We start from the raw sequence: 21,109 nt of genomic DNA on the forward strand, positions 1-21,109 counted from the left end.
GTCCTAACACTGCCATGTTGGATGGAACTGGCGCTGGGCTCTCTGGCGGCCGGACTTCCCAGGAAAGTTTTTGCCGTTTTCCGTGTTCGCTCGGTTGCTCCAGTTTTGACCTTATTTTGTGGAGGAGGGGGACCTCGCACTACATTCCTGAGCGGCATATTTTTTTTGTTTCTGCAGTCTTGCCGACCCCTGGGATAAAGTGAACCGGTGTGCGGGGTCGGAGCCAGGCCACGGATGACCGAGGGATTGTTTATGTATCTTTTTGGATCTCTTAACGAGTTAGAGTCCGTATATACTTTATAAACTGATCGCCAATAATGAGTGGACATCCGCCGCCACGGCGGCAAACAAATGTCGGCTCGACACTACTGTCTTCGCAGGAGAATGAATGTCTTTTCAACCACCTCGGCAGGAAATGCATCGTAAGTTTTCCCATTAATTTGTTCTATGATAGCGGGCTAAGAAAAAAAAGGCTAATGCAGCTAACTTGCACCGTGTATCCCGTCCCAAGAAGGAAAATAAAGATTAGCTGTTAGGTGTAACAGTGCGTTTATGGCCTACAGTTTTTTGTTTTGATTTTAGGGTATGAGTTGACTGAGAAACATTTGGGATTTCTAACTTATAAGGTTTGTTTTGACAGTCCAGGCGGCCGGAGAGGGCAAGTAGGTGTAGCGATTGTGTCAAACGTCCCGTTTGCGACGGTGACATTTGGGAAACGACAAGTTTAATTTCACCCCCCGGCCTGAGCCGGTATGATTTTTATCTTGAAGGCTGGACACACCTGAAATCACTCAGGAAATCCTGAAATTCCGCTGTCATTAGCCTAACCGCATCGAGCTTAGCACTGGCAGAGTGTAGTTAATAGTCGGGGTATTGGAGCTGTTAAACCCATCAGCGGAAAACGGGGCAAAGGAATGATTTTTCTTTTCTTTTTTTGCACTAGCATTGCATAACGTGGCTGAACCTAGGTTGTTTTCGGGAAGTGTGTCCCCCGAAAAGAATGTGCCGAGCAGGCTTGGCTGAGCTCTTGACAAAGCTGACGAGCCGAGAAGCCCTCTGGTAATGCAGCACTTGTCAGTCACAAAAAATCTGACGAGAATCTGTGGGAGTAGCCCGATGTACCGGTGGGACTGCAGTCAAGACCACTAGTGCAGTGTCACGACTCAATGTTGTAAAATAGCCTAATGTTACGTAACATGTTTAGCATTCAGCTGATTCATTTTTATGTCCTCATTAAGCACCGTGTCTTGGAGCGACCCACATCCAGTAGATCATAGTGTTATCTCAAGTAACAGATATGCAGCTGCACCTTCACTTCTCCACAGCAATGTCTGCATGTCTTCTAAAAGTTGCATGTCTCATTCTATTGACATTATGATTCCTCATTTCTTTGTGGGCTGACACAACAGAATGGCCATCAGCTGACCATAAAAGAAACTGGGGGCTTAGATCAGTAGATATTTGCCTTCCAAAGAGTCTGTGGCTTACCACAGCCCACATTTAGTTAATGTTCGGTAGTGTTACACCCATATTGCTATCTGTTAAATTAATCTATTAGACCACTTATCACACTCCAGAGTTGGGTAATCTTGGCAAAGAGTATTTAGTTTCCTTCCTAATTAAGGTCAACAAAATTGTTGAAAATTAAGCGTATGACAGGTTATTTTGAGTTTCAGTTTTACTGTTTGATTTATACTTTTTTTTTTTTTGTATTGCTGTGGAGCAGTTTGGTCCCACTATGTTGCAAATGTTACCCTGTGATTTCCGCATGAAAGAATGGCACACCTTCACCTGTTATTGATTACCGTTGCAGAGGAGGCTGGTTTTAAAGTCCAGGTTTTCCAGTTCAATAAAGTGGTCTGTTTTTGTGCGCTCTACGGGAGGCGAGGTCAACAACAGGGATATTAAATTCTCCACTGCCCTTTCTTAGTGACTTGCATGTAATCTGTTCCTGGGTTACTTCCTCATAGTAATCATTGTTTCCTGTAATTGTGCATAGTAAAGGTGTTGTGCTTGATTGACATACAAATGTGTCTTCCTCTTTGCTGCACTAAACCAACCATGCTGTTTGAGATGCTTGTGTGTGCGTATGCACACATGTTTGCTTTGGAAAGGCCATACTTCCTGTCCCATGACACAGTATATCAAGCCTGTATGAGGTCACACGGTTGGATGTCCCGCCTCCGCCTTAGACACAGGTTTCTAAGGTGTGCCTGACAACTATGTAACCAGTTTTAAACCCCAGTGACAGCCTTCATCTGGCTTTCTGGCAGTTGTGTCATACAGCATGTGACAGAGACGTGCACTGGGGAACATTCCTCAGTCCTACGCTCTTGTGTGTTTCTACACGTCTTTTCATTGAAGAGTGAGTTTGGAAGAGACAAAGTGTGTGTGTGTGTGTGTGTGTGTGTGTGTTAGAGAGGCTCGGGGGAGAGGGAGGCTGGAAGAGACAGACATTGTGTGTGTCTCAATCTAATTAGAATATCCACCAAGTGATGTAGTGGCTGACCGAATGGTTGGCGCTCATGCAACACAATTGTTAATCAGAAAATGTAAAAACCACAGTAACTGTTGTTTAACCTTTTTCAGCACCATCATCTTTCTAATCGAGACAGCTCTTACCTACCAGAGTTGCTGTATCTGTAACAGCCTTGTTTGTATACTATTCCTTGTTACAAACTAACAGACCTTTTTATATATAAAATATATCTAAAGCATGAAAATTCTCAAAAGTTTCCCTCAGATTGTTTCCCTTATAATACCTTTTAAAAATATGAATTTACCTGCTTCTATGAACGTTTAAAATGTAATATATGCCATAGGGCTGGGCGATATATCGAGTTTTTAAAAAAAATATCAATATATTTTTATACGAGATATAAGATGTGACAATATCCTTTATATCGATATAGTCTATGTTACGTTATAATTATAGTTGTGGAGCCACAAGTTTGCCTCTCTTTCGTCCACTTTTGTCTTTACGCAACCTTACTCGGCCTCGCCTCTGTCCTTCACTGAACACAACTCCCCCTCCTCCCTCATTGCTTCACCTGCAGGCAGAGACAAGACGGACACGGCAAATCTCCGTTAACGAGTTACTGCACATCGCCCCGTGCGTGGGGCTGGACGGCGTCAACATGTTAACGAGCTAACCACGCTAACGCCATGGGCTGCATGGCGTTAGCGTGGTTAGCTCTATATTAACATGCTGTATGTTAATAAAAGTGCCTGTGTGACATCTGGGACGCAGCTTTGACTAAGAACTCTCTTTTTGTTCTTACGTTATGGCTTTAAAAAAATATCGAGATATATATCTTATATCGACATCCAGCTAAAAAATATCGAGATGAATTTTGGGTCATATCGCCCAGCCCTAATATGCCATATGTGTTAAGTGGTTTAATCTTACAAAATAAGAATGGAAGTGGTGCACATGCATATGGATTATCAACTGTAGAAATCCCTGGTTTAAAACTGTGAAACCACCTGAAGCATAACCTTGTGTATTAAACACATTTCATCCTCCAAAATCATGCATTGAGAAAAAGAGACACCTACAGGTTCCCACACAGTGGTCTCACTCATTAGTTTTACTCATTGGTATTCCTTGTGCTGTTTTACCATCAGCAACACTGACTTGGCAAAAGGTGGAAGGCGTCCAATTCACGCTGTGTGTGTGCATGTGCACATGCACAGACTGCTTGATCAGCAGTCCTGTCCTACAGGAAGTCCCGTGGTCGGCCTCCTCTGGTGATTTGTGCTTTTTCACTCCACCTTTCCCCTTTTGTGATTTTTTTTTTTTCTTCTTTCCTTCTTTTTAGTCTCACTTTACCTCTTATGTCATCTGTTTCTTTCCCTTTTCCTTGGCTGTCTTTTGTATTTCTTGTATTCTTCCTACTCACTGTTAAACATAGGGTTGAATGTTTAACAGTTTAACAGATAAACATGAGCCTAGTGGTCTGAGGTGTGGACACAGGCCTCTCCATGTTGATTTTTTTTGTTTGTTTGGGTTTTTTTGTACTTTACCTTCATATCTTTACCAGCTGGAAGAAGATCTAGTAATGACAATAATGAAAAAGCTTTAACAAAATAATTACAGGAGCAGAGTCTCAGTGTTGTTGCTTCCTGCTGTTTTTAGAAGTCTTTCTGTTGTTTTTATTAGTCATAATACAGACAGACTCACACAGCAGCAGAATCAATTTGTAGTAGTTGTACATGTGTTACACACATGGCACAAAAACAACGTAATTATTACTCCACACTTTTGTGGGCCTATCAGTCTAAAAGGAATACGCTGCATTTACTTTCGACAGGTGACTTGTCATACAGTTACAGTTGATACACTGTTGGTATCTTACTAATATGGATAGTTTGTGACATGGCCTCTCTAATTATCACTATAGCTGACTACCAAATTCTGACTTTATGCATTACATGTTAAAGTGCAGTCAGAGCTGGTTCAAAGTACATAATAGTGCCTGAATACTGTCACCTATTACATTACTGTTGTGGAAAATTCTAAATAAAACTGTAAGGTACATTAGTTAACAATGGTGTAAAAGCAGCCCTATGTCTGAATGGCAGAAATATTAGACATCCAATGCCTGAAAAGGGCTAAACCCTTCCTCATCTTTTCTGCATTGCCTGCACTTTCTGCTTAAGCTACATATTTGGTCTTGTTTGTTCCCTCTATAGGCTCTATAGGATCTTCTTTAAATTTTTGCCTAAAGCCAAGTTCACATATAAAGCAATTCAGTTGCTTTCATTGCTCCGTAGCTGATTGTTCGTCACTATAATGCAGATTCTAGGCTCCAGTTGTATTTACCATTCTGGTGTATACCTGTCAGTGTCCTTAACTCTCTTTGGGAGTTGTTGTAATCTCTCATCTCAAAGCTGAGATACGTTTAACTCATTATCTGCTCGTTTTGAATCACTAGCAGTTATTTTCACTGTCGAGGCTACAAATAGCAGAAATTGAATTCATAGAAATTCAATTTTTCTGATTACCACAACAGTGCCATCCTTTTTCTGTGCAAACATCCCATAATTTGTGCCATATGTCATGCTATGTAAAATGCTGATGACTGTTACATGCTGTGTAAAGCAAAAAGAACACGGAACTATATGTTCTGATAGAATCGGCATAAAGAAAAAACATCTACGTCCATGTCCAACTTCTGAAACATTACACATGCTTTCTCTTTTCCTGTTGATTCATCACAGCGGTCAGCGGTGGTCTGATTTTTCTATTAAATTTTTGTTAAATTTTTGCATTTGATTCCTGCAATCACCAAGGGTGGAAGTGCTTTTTAACCATAAATTGCTTCCTGAGGAATTTAAAATAGAAAGCAAAATTGTAATGTGTTACTAATACAGATAGTTCACTATGTTACTTGATCTTTTACTTGTTGTCATTACCTGCTTATATTAGCTTTTGTTTCTTCCTTTTAATCGACCCCATGTTTATAGTTATATTGCATTAGATTGTGTGCTGCCTGGGCAATTGCATGGTGAGGTCAGTACACATGTAGAAACTAAGTGTTTGAGGATAAGTGCATAAGAGAGAAGAAGAGGGAATTAATTCACGAGAGAATGGTTTGGTGTGTAGGGTCCTTTTGGCCGGGGTTTAATGATGCCATAGTCAGAGCCCCACTTCCTGCAGCCTTTGGCCCTGTCAGGAGCAATCAGCGCTCTATGGGAGGATGAATCCATAGAGCCTCAGACCTTGGATACCACACAGGCCCTGTTACTGTGAAAATGCATTACAAAACAGAATTTAAATGATTCTTTCAATCATGGCTATTTCTGATCAAAATCTAATCCACCAAGAGTTGTAGTGTTAAGAAATGTAATGATTACATAAATGCAGATAAAAATATCTTTTGCAGACGAGCTGAAAAAAAAACTGCCTGTTTTCTGTTGTCTCATTTAATGCTGTGTTTTAGTCATGCAGTTAGTGTGGCTATCATGGCCACTTCAGGAATGGGCTGATGCAGCTTTTTCCAGTTTGAACAATACAGACTTCTAAGCTAAGCTAGAGGTATCCAGTTAGAGAGGAGCTTTAATTTAATAAGCTGTGTTCTTCACTCTGAGTAAGAAACTGTGAATCATCTTTTATGTGTAATTTTTTTTTTTTTTTTTTTTTTTTTTAAGTTAAACTGTATCAAATGAATGCAATCAGCAATACAAATGTACTAAATTGGCATTCATCACTAAAACAATAAATTAGAACAGGCTCAAAACAAGTGCTATGATAAATTAAGAATTTATTTACCTAATTTAATGTCGCATCTCATAATTTACACTTTGCTCATTTCAGCTAAGATTGAGTCATACTACAATACTGCATACTGCTGTGATACGGTTGCAACTGAGTGTAACAATAGCCTTACCTTTCCCTGCTGTTAGTCTATTAGTTGAACTAATGGGAGACAGGTGAAGGGAAATGATGTCAATCATATTGACATCACATTATGTTGCCATGATAGTACAGTAAAGGTTTGCTGACAAGTATTTCTTGGTGCATGACAAAATTAAGAAAAGAAGCATAAAAAGAGATTTCAGTAAGAAGTAAGACAAAAGTAGTACAAACTCATTCTCATACAAAAGTGGGGTTTCCAACAGATTTTGAAAGTGTCTAAGAGTGACCAGAGTGAGAGTGAATAAGCAAGAAAGAGAGGCTCCAACACAAATTGCACTTAAGTTGATGCTTTATTGTAATGTTGAGTTGTCTCTCCCGCTATTGACCCAGTCACTGCTCCCGATCCGTGACATGATAAAGACAGACTAATATACAATTGAATTGAATAGATTGTCAGATGTCTGTATATATTTTTTTTTAAAACCAGGATGGGATCAGTATCAGATCCTAACATGAGATCAGTTTGTCCCAGTATCGCAGCAGTTCCTCTGAAAGGCCAGGACTGCCATTTGTTTAGCTAAACTCAGCTTGTAGGATGAGTGTGGTGTGTGGAGTCACTGACTGGAAGCCTTTTTCTTGCAGAGATATCAAAATTGGCATTATGAGGGCAATAAACAATGCTCAATAGTACCCTGTGTTTTATTTTAGCAGTTAAACCCAGCACAGTGGGCTTTTTTTTTCATCTGCAGAAGAAAATTTATCTGCATTTTGACTGCAAAATCAAACGTTTAGTTTCAGTTCAATGGTAGAAGGAAGTGGAAGCTAATGAGGTGTCCATCGAGATATTCCAAGAATCATCATGATGACGTCTGCTGTACTGCAAAGACGAGCCTTGTGGTGTGGTGGTTACCAGTTTCAGTATTACATGTAGAATAGGAATTTTTCTGATGATACTGATCTTGTACTGTGACTGACTTTCGAGGATCTGTCCAAAAAAGAAAAGAAGAGATGGACAAAACCACAAAAGCCAGAAAAATACCCCCCTCCCAAACCCCCCCCCCCCCCCCCCACAACAAATGTTTGTATATTAGAAAAGGGTGATTTACTTGCCCTGTGTTTTTTTTTTTTTTTTGTTTTTTTTTTTTTCTTTAGGGTTTTTTTTGTTTGTTTGTTTTTTAACAAAACCTCTCATTCCCACTAAATTACAAAGAATAATCTAAGGGCTCCTCCGTATGTTGTCTTAATACCTGCAGTACATCCTGGAACTCACTTTAGATGAGAAGCTCACCAGGCATTTCCTGTCGTGATGGTATTGCTTTCATGTATGTCTTAATGGCTGTGAACGTGGACCCCCTCAGTGTTAGAAACTCCCTGCAGCAACCTGTAAAAACTGCAGGTGTCTAACCCTGCCTTATGATCATGTCTCTGTGTGCACTACAGGTGTGTTTTTAGTGTGTTTGCACATAATATGATGCCTTTTTGTCTTAAACAAATGTTGGCTTCTTTGCCTTTTTCTATGCCTTTTATTGGGCGTGTATATGGGTTATGCTTAATATAGCTGGAATTTCTTTGGAATATTTAATTTAAGGAGATGCTGAAATGCATGCAATATTCATAATACATAATTGGAGTAATTATGCATCGAGTCTATATTGTACATATCATTAAAAACTAGTGAAACTATCAGGGTTTTTTTTTGTTGTTTTTTTACTTATTTTAAGGCAAGTGGGGTGTTTCTGTTCTCTATCTGTATTACATTTCTAATTTTGCTTTATTCTTTTAGGATCCAGCTTGTAAATCTCTGGCACATGGCTGTATAAAACATGCTTTGTATAGAACATTAACACAGATATTTGCGATTCTCACTCTCCTCCTCCCTCTGTCCTTTTTTCCAGACATTGTCTTCAGGTGTGGTCCAGGTATTCACAGCAGATAGGAGCTCCAGCTGGAACAAGAAATGCTGCGGGGTGGCCTGTTTGGTTAAAGACAACCCCCAACGATCCTACTTCATCAGGGTCTTTGACATCAGGGTAGGTATATGGGAAGCAAGGGGCAATTCTGTGTGTAAAAGATGGCTTCTTATTGAGTTATCGTGATAATAAATTTCAACTTTCTACTTGCCTTATTAGTTGGTTGTTTATTTATTGTGTATTCAGCCGTGCTTCTGTTTCTCCACAGGATGGGAAGGTGATGTATGAACAGGAGCTGTACAACAACTTTAGCATTAGTGGCCCCAAGCCATACTTCATCACATTTGCTGGAGATGTAAGTTTTTTCCCTCGGCAGTTACATTTGTCTTTTTACTTATATTTCTCAACCTCAGGTTAGTTGATAATATTTAGACCCCTGCTTTAAATTTCTTTTGTGTTAACTGTTAGTGTTGCTGAAAAATATTGTCTCTTGCAGAGCAAAGTCAGCATTTAGATTGTTCTGCAGTGTGTGACCAAGAAAGGATATCGATAAGGTTTTAGCGATACCTACACTGGTATTGTTCTAATCACTCTATTGATCAAGACTTTAACACAGTAATGTACTAATGTGGGTTTTTGGTTTTTTGTTTGTTTTTTGGGGGGATTGTTCAGCTGTGTGTGGCTCTGTTTTTGTGTACTGCTGAGTAAACATTATACCCATGCAGTCTCACATTTTAATGGAATTAGTAGGTACAAGTTGTACTTTCTGTAGCCAGTATGTGGCATTGAAAACCACACGCTTGTGTTTTGGTGCCTTATTTTTTGTTCAAATGTTCCTGAAAGCATGTCTACATCAGTTAAAGTTTACCACAGAGCATATTTCCTTCATCATAATCTTCATTCAGTCCAGAAATTCTGATGGAAACCTGCCATGGAAAGCATGTGTGACCAAACTTCCAGGTGTGCTTACCAAAAGGCACCACCATTAAAGTGACGGAACTAGAAATTTGAGCTTTGTGTCACTTCTAAAGCTTTTCATGTCACAAGACGTCTTTATTTAAAGAGCAAACAAACTGTTGGTTAGCACGGTGGATTAGACTTGAGCAGACCGTAAGCTTTACGGCACTGTTGTTCAGTTGCAGTATACGCATAATGGAAGTGTGTTTGGAAACCGGGAGATATACAGAAGTACCAAAATTCTATTTATAACAGTTTTTTAATTTCTTTTCTGTTTTGTGTGTTCACAGACATGCCAAGTGGGTCTGAACTTTTCCAGTGAAGATGAGTGCAAGCGTTTCCGGAACACTGCGGGAGAGCTAATGGGGAGAAAACAGAGGAAAACCGGTACCCACTTATTGCTGTCACTGCTTCACCTTAGGTCCTAACTACTGATCTAACTTGCTGGGGGGAGAGAAAAATGACATGATTAGCAAAGTTTTGTCTCATGCTCAACAATCTGGTTTGTCTGATTATATTTCAAGCCAAATCATCACCATTCATCATTAAGTGGGAGCACAAGATCAAATACATTTCTAAACTTGTCATTTTTGAAACTGTTGGATGACAGAACTGGGCAAAAAAAGGTCTAAATTTCAATACATAGGCAATCTTAATCAGAGGTAGTCAATTGATGGAAGATGTGCCTTGGGGCCACATTTAGCTGTTCCTTATGTTTTTAATTTTTTCCTTTGTCTTTTTTTGCCTGGGTCTGTCTGCTGTTATCATCTGCTCTTCTCCTCATCTTATAAAGTTTTCAGAGCTGTTGGTAACACGTTCAGGGAGAGTACGATCAGAATACTGCCCTACTGTGACGTAGTGTTATTTAAAAAAAACAGATCTTCAGAGTCATCTTAACAGAAACCTCATAAAGTTGGTGCTGCCAAAAAACTTTCAAACATGTTAACAGAAATTGAAAGCTTTTAGGGGTTTTCCCCACGTACTTCCAAATGGTTCTTCCAAATGTTTCTTTTGACACAAATACCATCACATGACTTTTCAACCAAAACAAATGCATCATAATACTGCACCCAGGCTTTTGGGGAAGAAATATGCTGACTGTCCCAAGGGGGGCACTGCAGTTTCAGAATGAAATGTGCAGAACCAATCAATGATTCCTGCTTCATCTCTCAGGAGTAGAGCATTTCCAGTGCTTTCTTGTAATTTACTGAACATGGCGATTGGTTTGAGAAACCAGTTTTTAAATATTGTACCCCTAAACTATTGTGTCAGTATTTACAGTAACACTTGAATAGCTCCAGATTAAAACAAAACAGGGTCAGGCAGTTTTTCCTTCAGTTCATTTCTTCATGCACCAACAACTCTAAAACTCTCCACCTAAAGACAAAGTCATCCACACAGACTCTCAGACTGAACATGAAACTGAAGAGATTCTTATCCACAGCCATCCAGATGCCTTCTCAGACTTGGCACTCAGTTCTTAACTTTGATTATCTTGTGCTTGATTAAAACCGAGCCGTCTCCACTCTGCTTGTTCTGCGGGTCATTTCCTGACCTTTGAATCGATCGTTCTCTTTCATATTTCCCCCTCAGCCCGCTGCATTCGGTGCTTAATCTTATCAACAAGGCTTCCTCTTTTTGATCTTCCACCTCAGGAAAACTCAAACCATTAGTGTGTGTGTGTGTGTGTGTGTGTGTGTGTGTGTGTGTGTGTGTGTGTGTGTGTGTGTGTGTGTGTGTGTGTGTGTGTGTGTCCCATGTTAATTAACAACCTTTGAACTTCTAGAAACTAAATGTATTATTGTTAATATGAGATGCAACATCTCTTGTAAAGCCCTCTTGAGTTGTTGATAGTTTAAGTGTGGACTCTAGCTGGTGTGCGTGTGTGTGTGTGTGTGTGTGTAAGAATGTGTGATTTACTCCTTCTAAACACACTAACTGAACTCTGCTTGGCAATTAATTTTTTTCTGAATAACCCTCCATTCAGTGCAATACACGCACAATCCCGCCGAAACCTACAAATCGGCTCTCTTCTCTTTTTAACGTCTGTACTCTGACGCGCTCACACTCATCCGCTTCACATTAACACAGCCCACTACTTAGCACAGGAGTGTAATGACTTAATTTGTCTGTGTGTTCACAGAGAAGAGACGCGACCCTGCAAATGGTATGTTTTCCACTGTTTCTTTCTGAAATGATCAGAAAAGAAGTGTAAAGCCAGAGTCAGACTTGTGTCTGATGGTGTTGGCAAACATTTGTGACAGTCTGCTCACTGTGTCGTACTGGCAGGGTTTCTGCGTAGCTCATGGTTTCAACGATAGTTCATTTCTTCTTATACTGTGGAGGAAACTACATAGCTACATTGCAGTTTAGCTGATAATACCTACATGAAATGTAAAATGCTAACTACATATGCAAACTACATACACCTGTATAGTTTATTAAGACATAAGCTGTGGGATATGTCACATAGAAAGACTTAAGCATAGCATCTGTCTATTTTACTGAAATTCATGCTGACAAGAAATGCAAAAAGAGGTGACTTGGTCTGAAACAGACAAGGAAAACATCAGGCCTACAGACTGATTGGCAACCCTCTGGCAATTGGTGGTTGCTTGGGAAAAATGTGTATTCTCTTACTAGTTGATGAGTGGCTACTCGAAGTTGCCAGTAGTCACAAGGTGAAAACTGATCACTTTGCGACCGATGTCACACAGCAACCACTCAGGGGATATACTGGGGTTTTTTCCCTAGCAACCAGAGGTTGCCAGAAGGTTGTCAACTGGTCTCTGGGCCTATATGACTGAGGTCTAAGCTATCAGCTGGAATGACCTGCCAGTTGACAAGTCATAGGGCAAAACTTTCAACAAGCTTCCCCCTTTCCTGATCTATGGCTTCTAACCATAGTTGGGCGATATCTGGTTTTAGTTTGGTTTAAGTGTCTTTAATTAGCCCAGCTCATAGCTGGGAACCAGAATTCACTTGGTACCAATTCTGTTGTGATAAAAAGAGGTGAAGAGGAATGCTGTTCAATGTGTGACACTATGGATTCATACTTTGCTACGTTAGTTCTCAAACACTTGTGACAATGAGGGAGAGTTGCTTACTTCCCACACAAAAACAATAAACCTTTATCATGCACTGGTTACCCAAACAGATGACCTTCCTAAAAGGGGATGTACAGAAGCGCAAGACTACAGTTAACTTAATGAAAATGGCACGGAAAAAACGAAACAAACCTGAAAACTAAAAACTTGAAATCTCACTAGAATTTTATCAAAAGTCCCAACAAGCACAAATTCCAGAAACCCAAAGCTCCCCTACGAAACCCCTAAGTTCCTTGAAACACATTTGTAATCCTTAATACTTTTAAGATTGAGTGGCTTCGCTGCTTGTATTATGACAGTGATAATAATATACAGTCAAAACAGCCAGTATGCATCCTGAGAACATTTTGCCAGCGTAGAGCTGTTCCCCTTTGTGAAGTACAAAGTAAATAGAGAAGCTGCTTATAGCTGGAAAAACTAGTTGTGAAACAGCTCCAGGAGCAGCTCAAGAAGAAGTGAAGTGTTTGACATGAATCATCTCAAGGTTTTTGATGTTGCCTGTTTTGTTTTTTGGGGTGTCTTTTTTTTTTTTTTTTCTCATAAACAATGGTTGTCTGCTATTTGTTTTGATTTGGGGGTGTTTTTTGTTTGTTTTTTGTTTTGTTTTTTAATGAATAATAAATGATTTACTGTATAAACAGTACACAACACATTGCTGGGTGTTATCAAAAACACAGCAAAGAAACTACATGCTCTGTTTCCTATTATTTGTCTTACTCCTTTTAAATTAGCTTTAAAACAGCCTGAGAAACATCAACATTTTGTGAGGCGATTCAAGGAAGTTTCATAACTATTTTCTTTGAATGAAGGCTTGAGAACTTCTAAGAAATGTCTGATTTGGTATTTTTAATCCTGGTCGGTGTTGGAATGTAGAGCAAAAGAGACTTCATCTTTGTAAAACCATAACATGACACGACATTGCCCCGTAGTGGAGTCATGCCCTCGGTGTAGCGTCATTCTGCCGCTTAGTATGGTCTGAGTAAACAGATGGAATACATTTGTGGATGTGCAGACGCTTGTGTTCTGGACATGTGTCACAAGACACACAGCCTAGTTTGAGACAGCAGTGATGAAGTAGTTTTAGACTGGAAGATTTGGCCCATATATTTGTGTGTGTGTGCCAGCATAAAGAGGTATTAACTTAGACAAGTATTTGGCTGATGCTTAGATTGGGGGTAGGTTAATGGAATTGGGCATGATGGTATTCTGATTGTATACATAAACATCATGTAAATCAGCTCAGGATTCATATTTTGGACTTTGAGTTGGTATTCATATGCAGGTTTTTCAAGGTCAGAGTTGGAAATGACAATTCAAAAACTGGTTTCTAAAGGCAGCTTGTTCTATATACCTGTGCCCAGTAAAGCATCCCTTTGGAATTTCCTCTCCATTCCTAACTGTCTTTCTCTCATTTCCCATCACTGCATCATCACTCTGTTACTGTCATCTCTAGTCTGGTTTTTGCTGTCCTCTCCACTACTCCTGCTGCCTGGTTGAGCACTCGCCTGCTCATCAATTATCCTCATCTGCCCTCCCTCTCTCTTCATTTAATCAGTCTGTTTTCTCTCTCATGTTTTTATCTATCGCCCTGCCCTTCTCCATCTTTCTTTCTCTCCGCCGATTCATCATGTTTTAGAAACCCCAGAGATTATTGTGGGATTATGACATGGATGGGTTTTAATGGTTACGTAAAACAGAGGCACAAAATCCAGAATAACTTGCTGGGATTAGATATGTTTTGCAGGAAAAGGGAGGAGGTAGTGGACAGACTGGTGGTGAAATGATCACAGCCAGCCAATCTGGGCATTACAATCTTGACAGTAGGGAGTCGAAGAGGATGAATAAGCTTTAGCCGCTGGCTGGCAAAGTGTTGGCTCTTTCCCCCTTTCCAAATGCATTGTTGGATGTTAGCTTTTTCAGCTGAGGAAGGAACCATATAATCATCACCAGATGCAGGAAATCTATTCAGTAAATGAAGAGTCAGATCTATCACATCTTCTTGTATCGTTTTGGAAGCAGAAACATCCTTCTGAACTGGATTCACATCTGACACAAGGGCAACAAGTGGAGAGTCTTTGATTGATAGCTCAGACGTATTGTTCACCAGACATTTCTGCACCTTTTTTTTTTCTAAATTGAGAAAGAAGACCTGAGATCTTTTTGCTGCCTTTAAATCCGACCTCGTTCCCGCCTTATCTTTCATGCCAAGCCAACAACTACGATGATGTTCTGCACCACCTTTCTTTCTGCTCCTTCTGAGGATCTTAATTGTGAAGCTTCTGTAAGAGGAGCAACTATGGGAGGTGGAGGGCTGAGCCCAGGTAGCTGCCTGTCTTCCTTACATTGCCTGGTTCTCCCCCAGGATGAACTGTACCCATCTCTTTCTGACCCCACTGCTCGACTTTCCATCTGCTCTGAAGACCGAGCTTGCAACTTGGTGGACAAAGTGCTTGTAGACATCAGTGTGACCACCTGCGATGCAAGAAGCAGCAGGTGTATTTGGGATAACCTGAGAAGGCGACGCAGTCGGTCCGCATCGCCTTCACCCAGCAAAACGCCCAACAGTCCTTGTAGCAAGCGTGTCGGAGGTATGTCTTTCATTTGAGGTGCCAATTGAAAGTTGTACAATTCTATTGTAAAGGCTGGACTTGTTTCGCACGGTGGGATCAGAGATGCTGACTGCTGGGCTAGGAATAGTGATTGTAGGTATTTTGCATTGTCCTGACTGTATGTTGTGGTTTCTTTGGTGGAGGATCCTTTAAAGGAGAGCCGATTTCTAAGGAACCCCTGAAAAGTCCACCACTGATGTAGCTGACTTGGGCTTAACTGTACCAGAGTGATTCAAATGGTTTTCAATGCCAGTTAGCTATTAACAGTCCAAGCTACACAGCAGCAAGAGTGTTTTATTGCAGCCTAAGAGCAGTGAGTGATTTGATGACATGATGTGTCATCATATCATCCCTACTTTAACCTGGGAGAGTAATGGAAACCGTTTTTTGCAGCTTTCAGTTACACAGCACAATATTAGCATTAATCAGTAAATGTTTTTACACACCTCTTAGCTTTGGGTTCCCAAATCCCCATTCTGAGAACCACTGCGGTTGAGACAGTAGTAGTGCTTGCTTGTTGTGTGACTGCTGGCTTGCAGATAAAATTACCATGTGACTTATTGATTATATTGGTAATCTTGCATTGCCTCTGTCCATTCTGCTTCATTTTAATAGCTGGAAAACAAAAAACAAATGAACTTGTTCATTACTTTAGTATGTAAACAAACATTCTTCGTTGTTTGTGGTCAAATAAAGTGTGCTCTCTGTTCTGTGTATGCCTTCTCCACTTGGACCTGCCTGGTTATGTAATCCATAATAAGAGCAAATCTATTAACTGTCTAGACCAAGGATGTCAAACTCATTTTACCTCACAGGTCAAACACAGGCTACTTTAATCTTATGTTGGCGGAAGCAGTGAAACTCCTCTTTCTGTGAGTGTACAGAGAATTAGCTACACATTTAATCAATGAGATATCTTGCTGCATTAAAAAAAGAACAGTATGTCTCAGTTTTTTTAATTATTTCAGTGTAGTATGAATTGCTATTAGGGATGTCTTTATTAGCAGGAAAAGGTGTAACACTTGTGAAAATACAGTTAAAAGTCTAGAATTTATGTGCTCCTTCACATTTTCTAAAGTCATCCAGTGGGCCAGATTGGGGTCTTCCCCAGGCCTATTCTGGCCCCCGGGCCTTGTGTTTGAGACCCATTGTCTAGACAATTGATGAGGACCAAAACTGAAGAGAACAAGTTTTTGAACACGTTTTAGACAAAAATGTACGAAGTCTTTAGTCTTAATGATGTTTAGCTTCATCTCTCTGTCTTAACTAATGTGATTATTTAGTTTAAATACCCCAGGGAAGTATGAAAAATGCTATTATTTATCATATACTGAATATTCTGACATTGTTTTCTCACCAACCAATTTAAATAACATGTGCAGATCTCCACACAGTCTGTAATAGTCATTAAAGGATGATTTACCCAAGTAAAAGCACAAACTCTTATTTCTATATAGAGCCAGGGTCACAGGTCATGTTTTATGGCTTGTTAAATACTTTTATGGCATTTTAATATGAAGACAGTTTATGCATTAGGCATTTAAAGGCACTTCTTTAGATGTAGGAGGAAAATCCTTTGTGGTTTTATATGAGCTGTAACTTTAGTACTGTCTTCTTCATTTTCCAGGACCCGCATTGCCCATGGCGACTGTCGATATCAAAAACCCAGAGATCAACAGTGTTCAGCGTTATCACAACAATTCTCAGATGAACAACATCGTGCACTCTTCCTTTCCTAAGAGGGAGAAAAAAGTCAAAGGGGGGAAGAAGAAGAGGTTGACAAAGGCAGACATCGGCACACCGAGCAACTTCCAGTGAGTCAGCCCAGGGTTGTTTGTTTAAGGTCAGAGGTAAACGCTGACCTTTGGTCTCCTTGGTAAACTGTTTTCCCTGGACTTTGTGCTTTTTCCAGTATTGTATTTTTTTGTAGGTCGTGTTTTCACCACTTACCATGAATTTCATATAAGATATGAAGTGCCATACTTTTCCTACACAAATGCCTGGAGTTCACATAAGTGCAACAAATTAGACTGTAATGCATAAATTAAATCAGAGCAGCGCTGCAGAGTTTGACAGCACTAGGTGGCGCTACAGCAGCACAAAAAGCTTAAAAGGTCAGCTGTAATCCTGGTTCCCGCTTTGACAATTTGCTCTTTACAAAGCCTAATAATCCCACGTCACAGCCAGCATGAACTGCTGCACTATTACTTCATTTCCAAAATTTTAATAGCCATTAGTCAATCACCCAATTACCCTTATAAATAATACATTTAGTTAATTATGCAGCACTTGGAGAAATTACACGTTGTATTTTATAATGTGGTTTTTAAGACACACAGCAGGAATAATTAAATGAATTTTAAGCAGTGCTAACATTGAAGGTAGTCCTCTGAGAAAGTCAAAAGTAGCATTTAAAGCTATGCTATGAGTTTCAGATGTCTTAAAATTTGATATAAAAGTTTGACACATTTGCACTGATGAACTTCTGCATCTGAAGAAGAGGTGAGGGGGTGGCAGCACTAATCCATTTAGTGCCATCCTACAGAATAAATAAACACAAATATCTTTGCTTTTACCTGACAAACACAGATTGGCTTTGCAGTTAATAGCTAATGGATCTTTATGTGTCTGCTTTTTATTTGAATATAGGAAACATCATGTACTTTCTATGTATTCTGCCCCCTTCCTGAACACATCATGTCTCACATGCTCTCTCTTCTCCTTTTCTCACAGGCACATTGGACATGTAGGATGGGATCCAAACACAGGCTTTGATGTAAGCAGCATCCACAGAACCTAACACTAATATGTACATGTTTGTTGTGTGTGTCTGCACATGTCAGCTATGTGACCTCTAGACATTTGTGTGTAGCTCATCCATATGTCAGGTAGGCATCCCTCTTCTTGACAGATAGTTTAAATTTTAATACTGGCTCCCAAATATTAATCTGAGCTGTGTGACTGAGCCATCGGGAGTGTTACACAAGGAGATTTTTTTTTTTTTTTTTTTTTTTGGTGATGTAGGGAATCAACCCACATCTGCATAATCCATGGACTCGTTCCCAAAAAGCTTCATCAGTAACTCTGTTGGACTCTGGATGATAGCTCTGAGATTATACAGGTCAAAGAGACTTGGTCTCCCTGTAAATGAAAAAATGAATTTCAGATGATTTTGGTTTCATAAGTTAATGCTTTCAAGGAGATTTTTTTTTTTAATGAGTGACGTCAGTCAAACAAAACCTGCTCACCTCTTAAATCCTCAGGCTTTTAAAGCCTAGGCACAAATTGGAGGATTCATAAAAGGGTAAGGGATATATTTTATAATCTGTTCTTCAGGTACTTTTTAGTAAAGTCAAAGTAAAGAACTTCCCTTTAAAGGGAAGGTCTTTTTTTAATAGTCTGCTTGAATCAACTTGTCAAACCTGTCATATTATTAGAAAGCCAGATTAAATGTCATATTGAGGTCTTCATCTCTTGCAACTTGATCTCGACTTGCAACAGAGCATTTTCTGCTTTCAGATTCAACTACTCCTGTAACAAGTCCCTACGCAGACCTTTGGTAGCTCAGAACTGAAACCACCAGGTGGCACCATAACGGCTGATATTCTGGCCTTTTCTCGAGCCCACTCTTATTTCAGCTTTTTATTTAGAAATGTCTCCCCAAAACAACATGACATTGACAGAAAGTTACTCCTCACATTCAGCTTTTGATTTGGCTCAGAGTGCATCTCCTAAAACTTCAAAATATTCTTTGATATTTTCTTGAAAATATTTCCTTATAATCTTATTTCCGTGAACGATAAAGGTATTTTTCTGGTTGATGTTTGTCTGAAATTCCTGTTTGTACATTTGCAGCTGCACATAATCTGATTACCTGTGGGATAACCTGAACCTAAAGTGTAGGTGCAGAGGCTAAATGTCATGTTTAAATCTCTGTTTATTCTTCAGCTGAATAACTTGGACCCAGAGCTGAAAAACCTGTTTGATATGTGTGGCATTTCTGAGGCTCAGCTAAAGGATAAAGAGACCTCTAAGGTCATCTATGATTTCATCGAGAAGAACGGAGGTGTAGATGCTGTCAAAGATGAGCTGCGGAAACAAGGTACGGCCACAGAAACGAATATGTAGCCCAGGTTTTCATATCTTGATATAAGAAATAGGAATTTAACTATACTGTTAAATTTGATGTATGTGCGTGTTTGTGCAGGACACTCACCCTCTGAAAATGTGTTTAATGGGTTGATTGTCAATTAAAGACAATCTAACTAGTGTGGTGGTTTTATCCCCAGGTCCGCCCAGGTGGAGTGGTAGGTTTCTATGCATGACCTGCTGTGACTGTGCATGTAGAGTCAAACTATGAATCTGAGCTGTTTCAGGTCTTCAGTCTTTTTAGTAAGATGTTTGCTGTTATGCACCTGATTGTTCTCGAGTTGGATGTGCTGTCGACTCTCTGGAGACATACCAGCTGTTTGTCACGTTAGACAGGTTTCCTTTGTTTCACGGAAACATTGTCCTGCAATGACACTACTTTAAATACTTTGTTTCTATCTAACCTCTCACATGAACTTCAGCCACACTTGTAAATGTTTGGCCCGTCATGTTTTAAACACTTTGCACGTGGATTTACGTTTGTTTAACCAGGCTTTAGTCATCAGTGAAGCACAGCCAAACTAGCTTTTTGAGCTTTGGAAAGCATGTTTTTAAATGGTGTTCACATACTTGGAATGGGGATATGAAGTCCAATTTGGGAGTATTAACATCTTTCTTTGAAAGTTTGTGGACATTTTTTTTTCTCAATACAGATTTTGTGAACAAAAAAACCCACCAGTTATTTGCAAGAAGGCTGCTCCTTCATTCAACTCTGTAATTGCATGGCTTTGCGCAAGAGGACCTGACGAGCACTTTTTGACTGAGATTCCTTAAAATCTTTAGAAATTGTCCAGATTTTCCTCTGCCCTTCATTAAAATTATATGTAGAGAATAAAAAGGAAAAAAAAACCTGTAGGGGATACAGTGTGAACTACAAATGGTTCAATCACAAGTTTCTGCTTTAACTTTTTTCTTCTCCTTTTCTTCAGCACCTCCACCTCCACCTCCATCCAGAGGCGGCCCTCCTCCCCCACCCCCACATCACGGCTCCGCCCCTCCCCCACCACCACCTCCCGCACGGGGACGAGGTGCACCTCCACCTCCTCCCCCCTCCAGAGCTCCCGTCTCTGCACCCCCGCCTCCCCCTCCTTCACGGCCAGGCATATCTGCTCCACCGCCGCCTCCTCCCAGCCGCGGCCCACTCCCGCCTCCCCCTCCACCGGTCCACGCATCCCTTCCCGCCGCACCTCCCCCACCGCCCCCACCTCCCCCCTCATCCGGCGCTGGCGCACCACCTCCTCCTCCTCCCCCGCCACCTCCTCCTGGCCCTCCACCCCCAGCTCCTCCACTCGCCACAGAAGCTAACGGAGGGGACAGCAGCCTGCCGGCATCTGGAAACAAGTCGGCGCTGCTGAGTCAGATCAGAGAAGGAACCCAGCTCAAAAAGGTGGAGCAGAAAGAGAGGCCAGCATCCAACGTGGGCAGAGACGCGCTTCTGGACCAAATCCGACAAGGAATCCAACTTAAAACTGTGAGTATTCATCCATCCCACACTGCATCTCTCCATCCGCTGTGCTTTCTTTGCGTGCTTTAACCACCATGTTTATGTATTGTCTTTACAGAGGGACGATAATAATGACTCAGCACCTGCCACACCAGCCCCATCATCAGGCATTGTTGGGGCCCTCATGGAGGTGATGGAGAAAAGGAAAAGGGCTATTCACTCTTCAGGTACTTTCAAATATATCAGTCTTTATCACCTACTCAGCTATCGCTACAACATATATTATATCTGTAGTTAAAACTAGGACTATCTTTGTTTCCTGTTGACTACCATTTTTTACCTCTCAGCCAGAAAAGGCCAATGGGGTATGACCCCGGCATTTGTGAATGCGATGACTGAAAAAAACCTGTCTGACTGACTATGAGGCAGTGTAGGATTTTCAAACTGATACCTTAGATGCATCTACTAAAAATCTCAGATGAGTTTCTATCTCAGTGGCCTTGACCTGAAGGTCAGAGATCAAGTTTTCCACCCGTATTGAACATGATTTTATTAGTAAAGCATTTAAATTC

At 40.5% G+C, this 21,109-nt stretch overlaps 1 protein-coding gene across 4 annotated transcripts in view; it reads left to right on the top strand.

Moving 5' to 3' along the window:
* LOC146369189 (actin nucleation-promoting factor WASL-like) overlaps positions 1 to 21,109 on the top strand; it is a 24,629-nt gene continuing 3,520 nt past the window's right edge. Inside the window, exons 1-11 of one of the 4 annotated variants that reach the window (XM_084910297.1) lie at positions 1 to 422; positions 8,257 to 8,391; positions 8,540 to 8,626; positions 9,519 to 9,615; positions 11,372 to 11,395; positions 16,572 to 16,758; positions 17,678 to 17,720; positions 18,893 to 19,046; positions 19,234 to 19,251; positions 20,023 to 20,564; positions 20,656 to 20,764. In XM_084910297.1, coding sequence (XP_084766423.1) covers positions 318 to 422; positions 8,257 to 8,391; positions 8,540 to 8,626; positions 9,519 to 9,615; positions 11,372 to 11,395; positions 16,572 to 16,758; positions 17,678 to 17,720; positions 18,893 to 19,046; positions 19,234 to 19,251; positions 20,023 to 20,564; positions 20,656 to 20,764 — 1,501 coding nt within the window. In that variant the 5' untranslated portion in view covers positions 1 to 317. The other 3 variants (XM_084910298.1, XM_084910299.1, XM_084910300.1) reach the window with 3 other exon arrangements.

The sequence above is a fragment of the Perissodus microlepis genome, chromosome 17 (genome assembly GCF_051167445.1).
Source record: "Perissodus microlepis isolate ML-2025 ecotype Zambia chromosome 17, ASM5116744v1, whole genome shotgun sequence".
NCBI lineage: Eukaryota > Metazoa > Chordata > Actinopteri > Cichliformes > Cichlidae > Perissodus > Perissodus microlepis.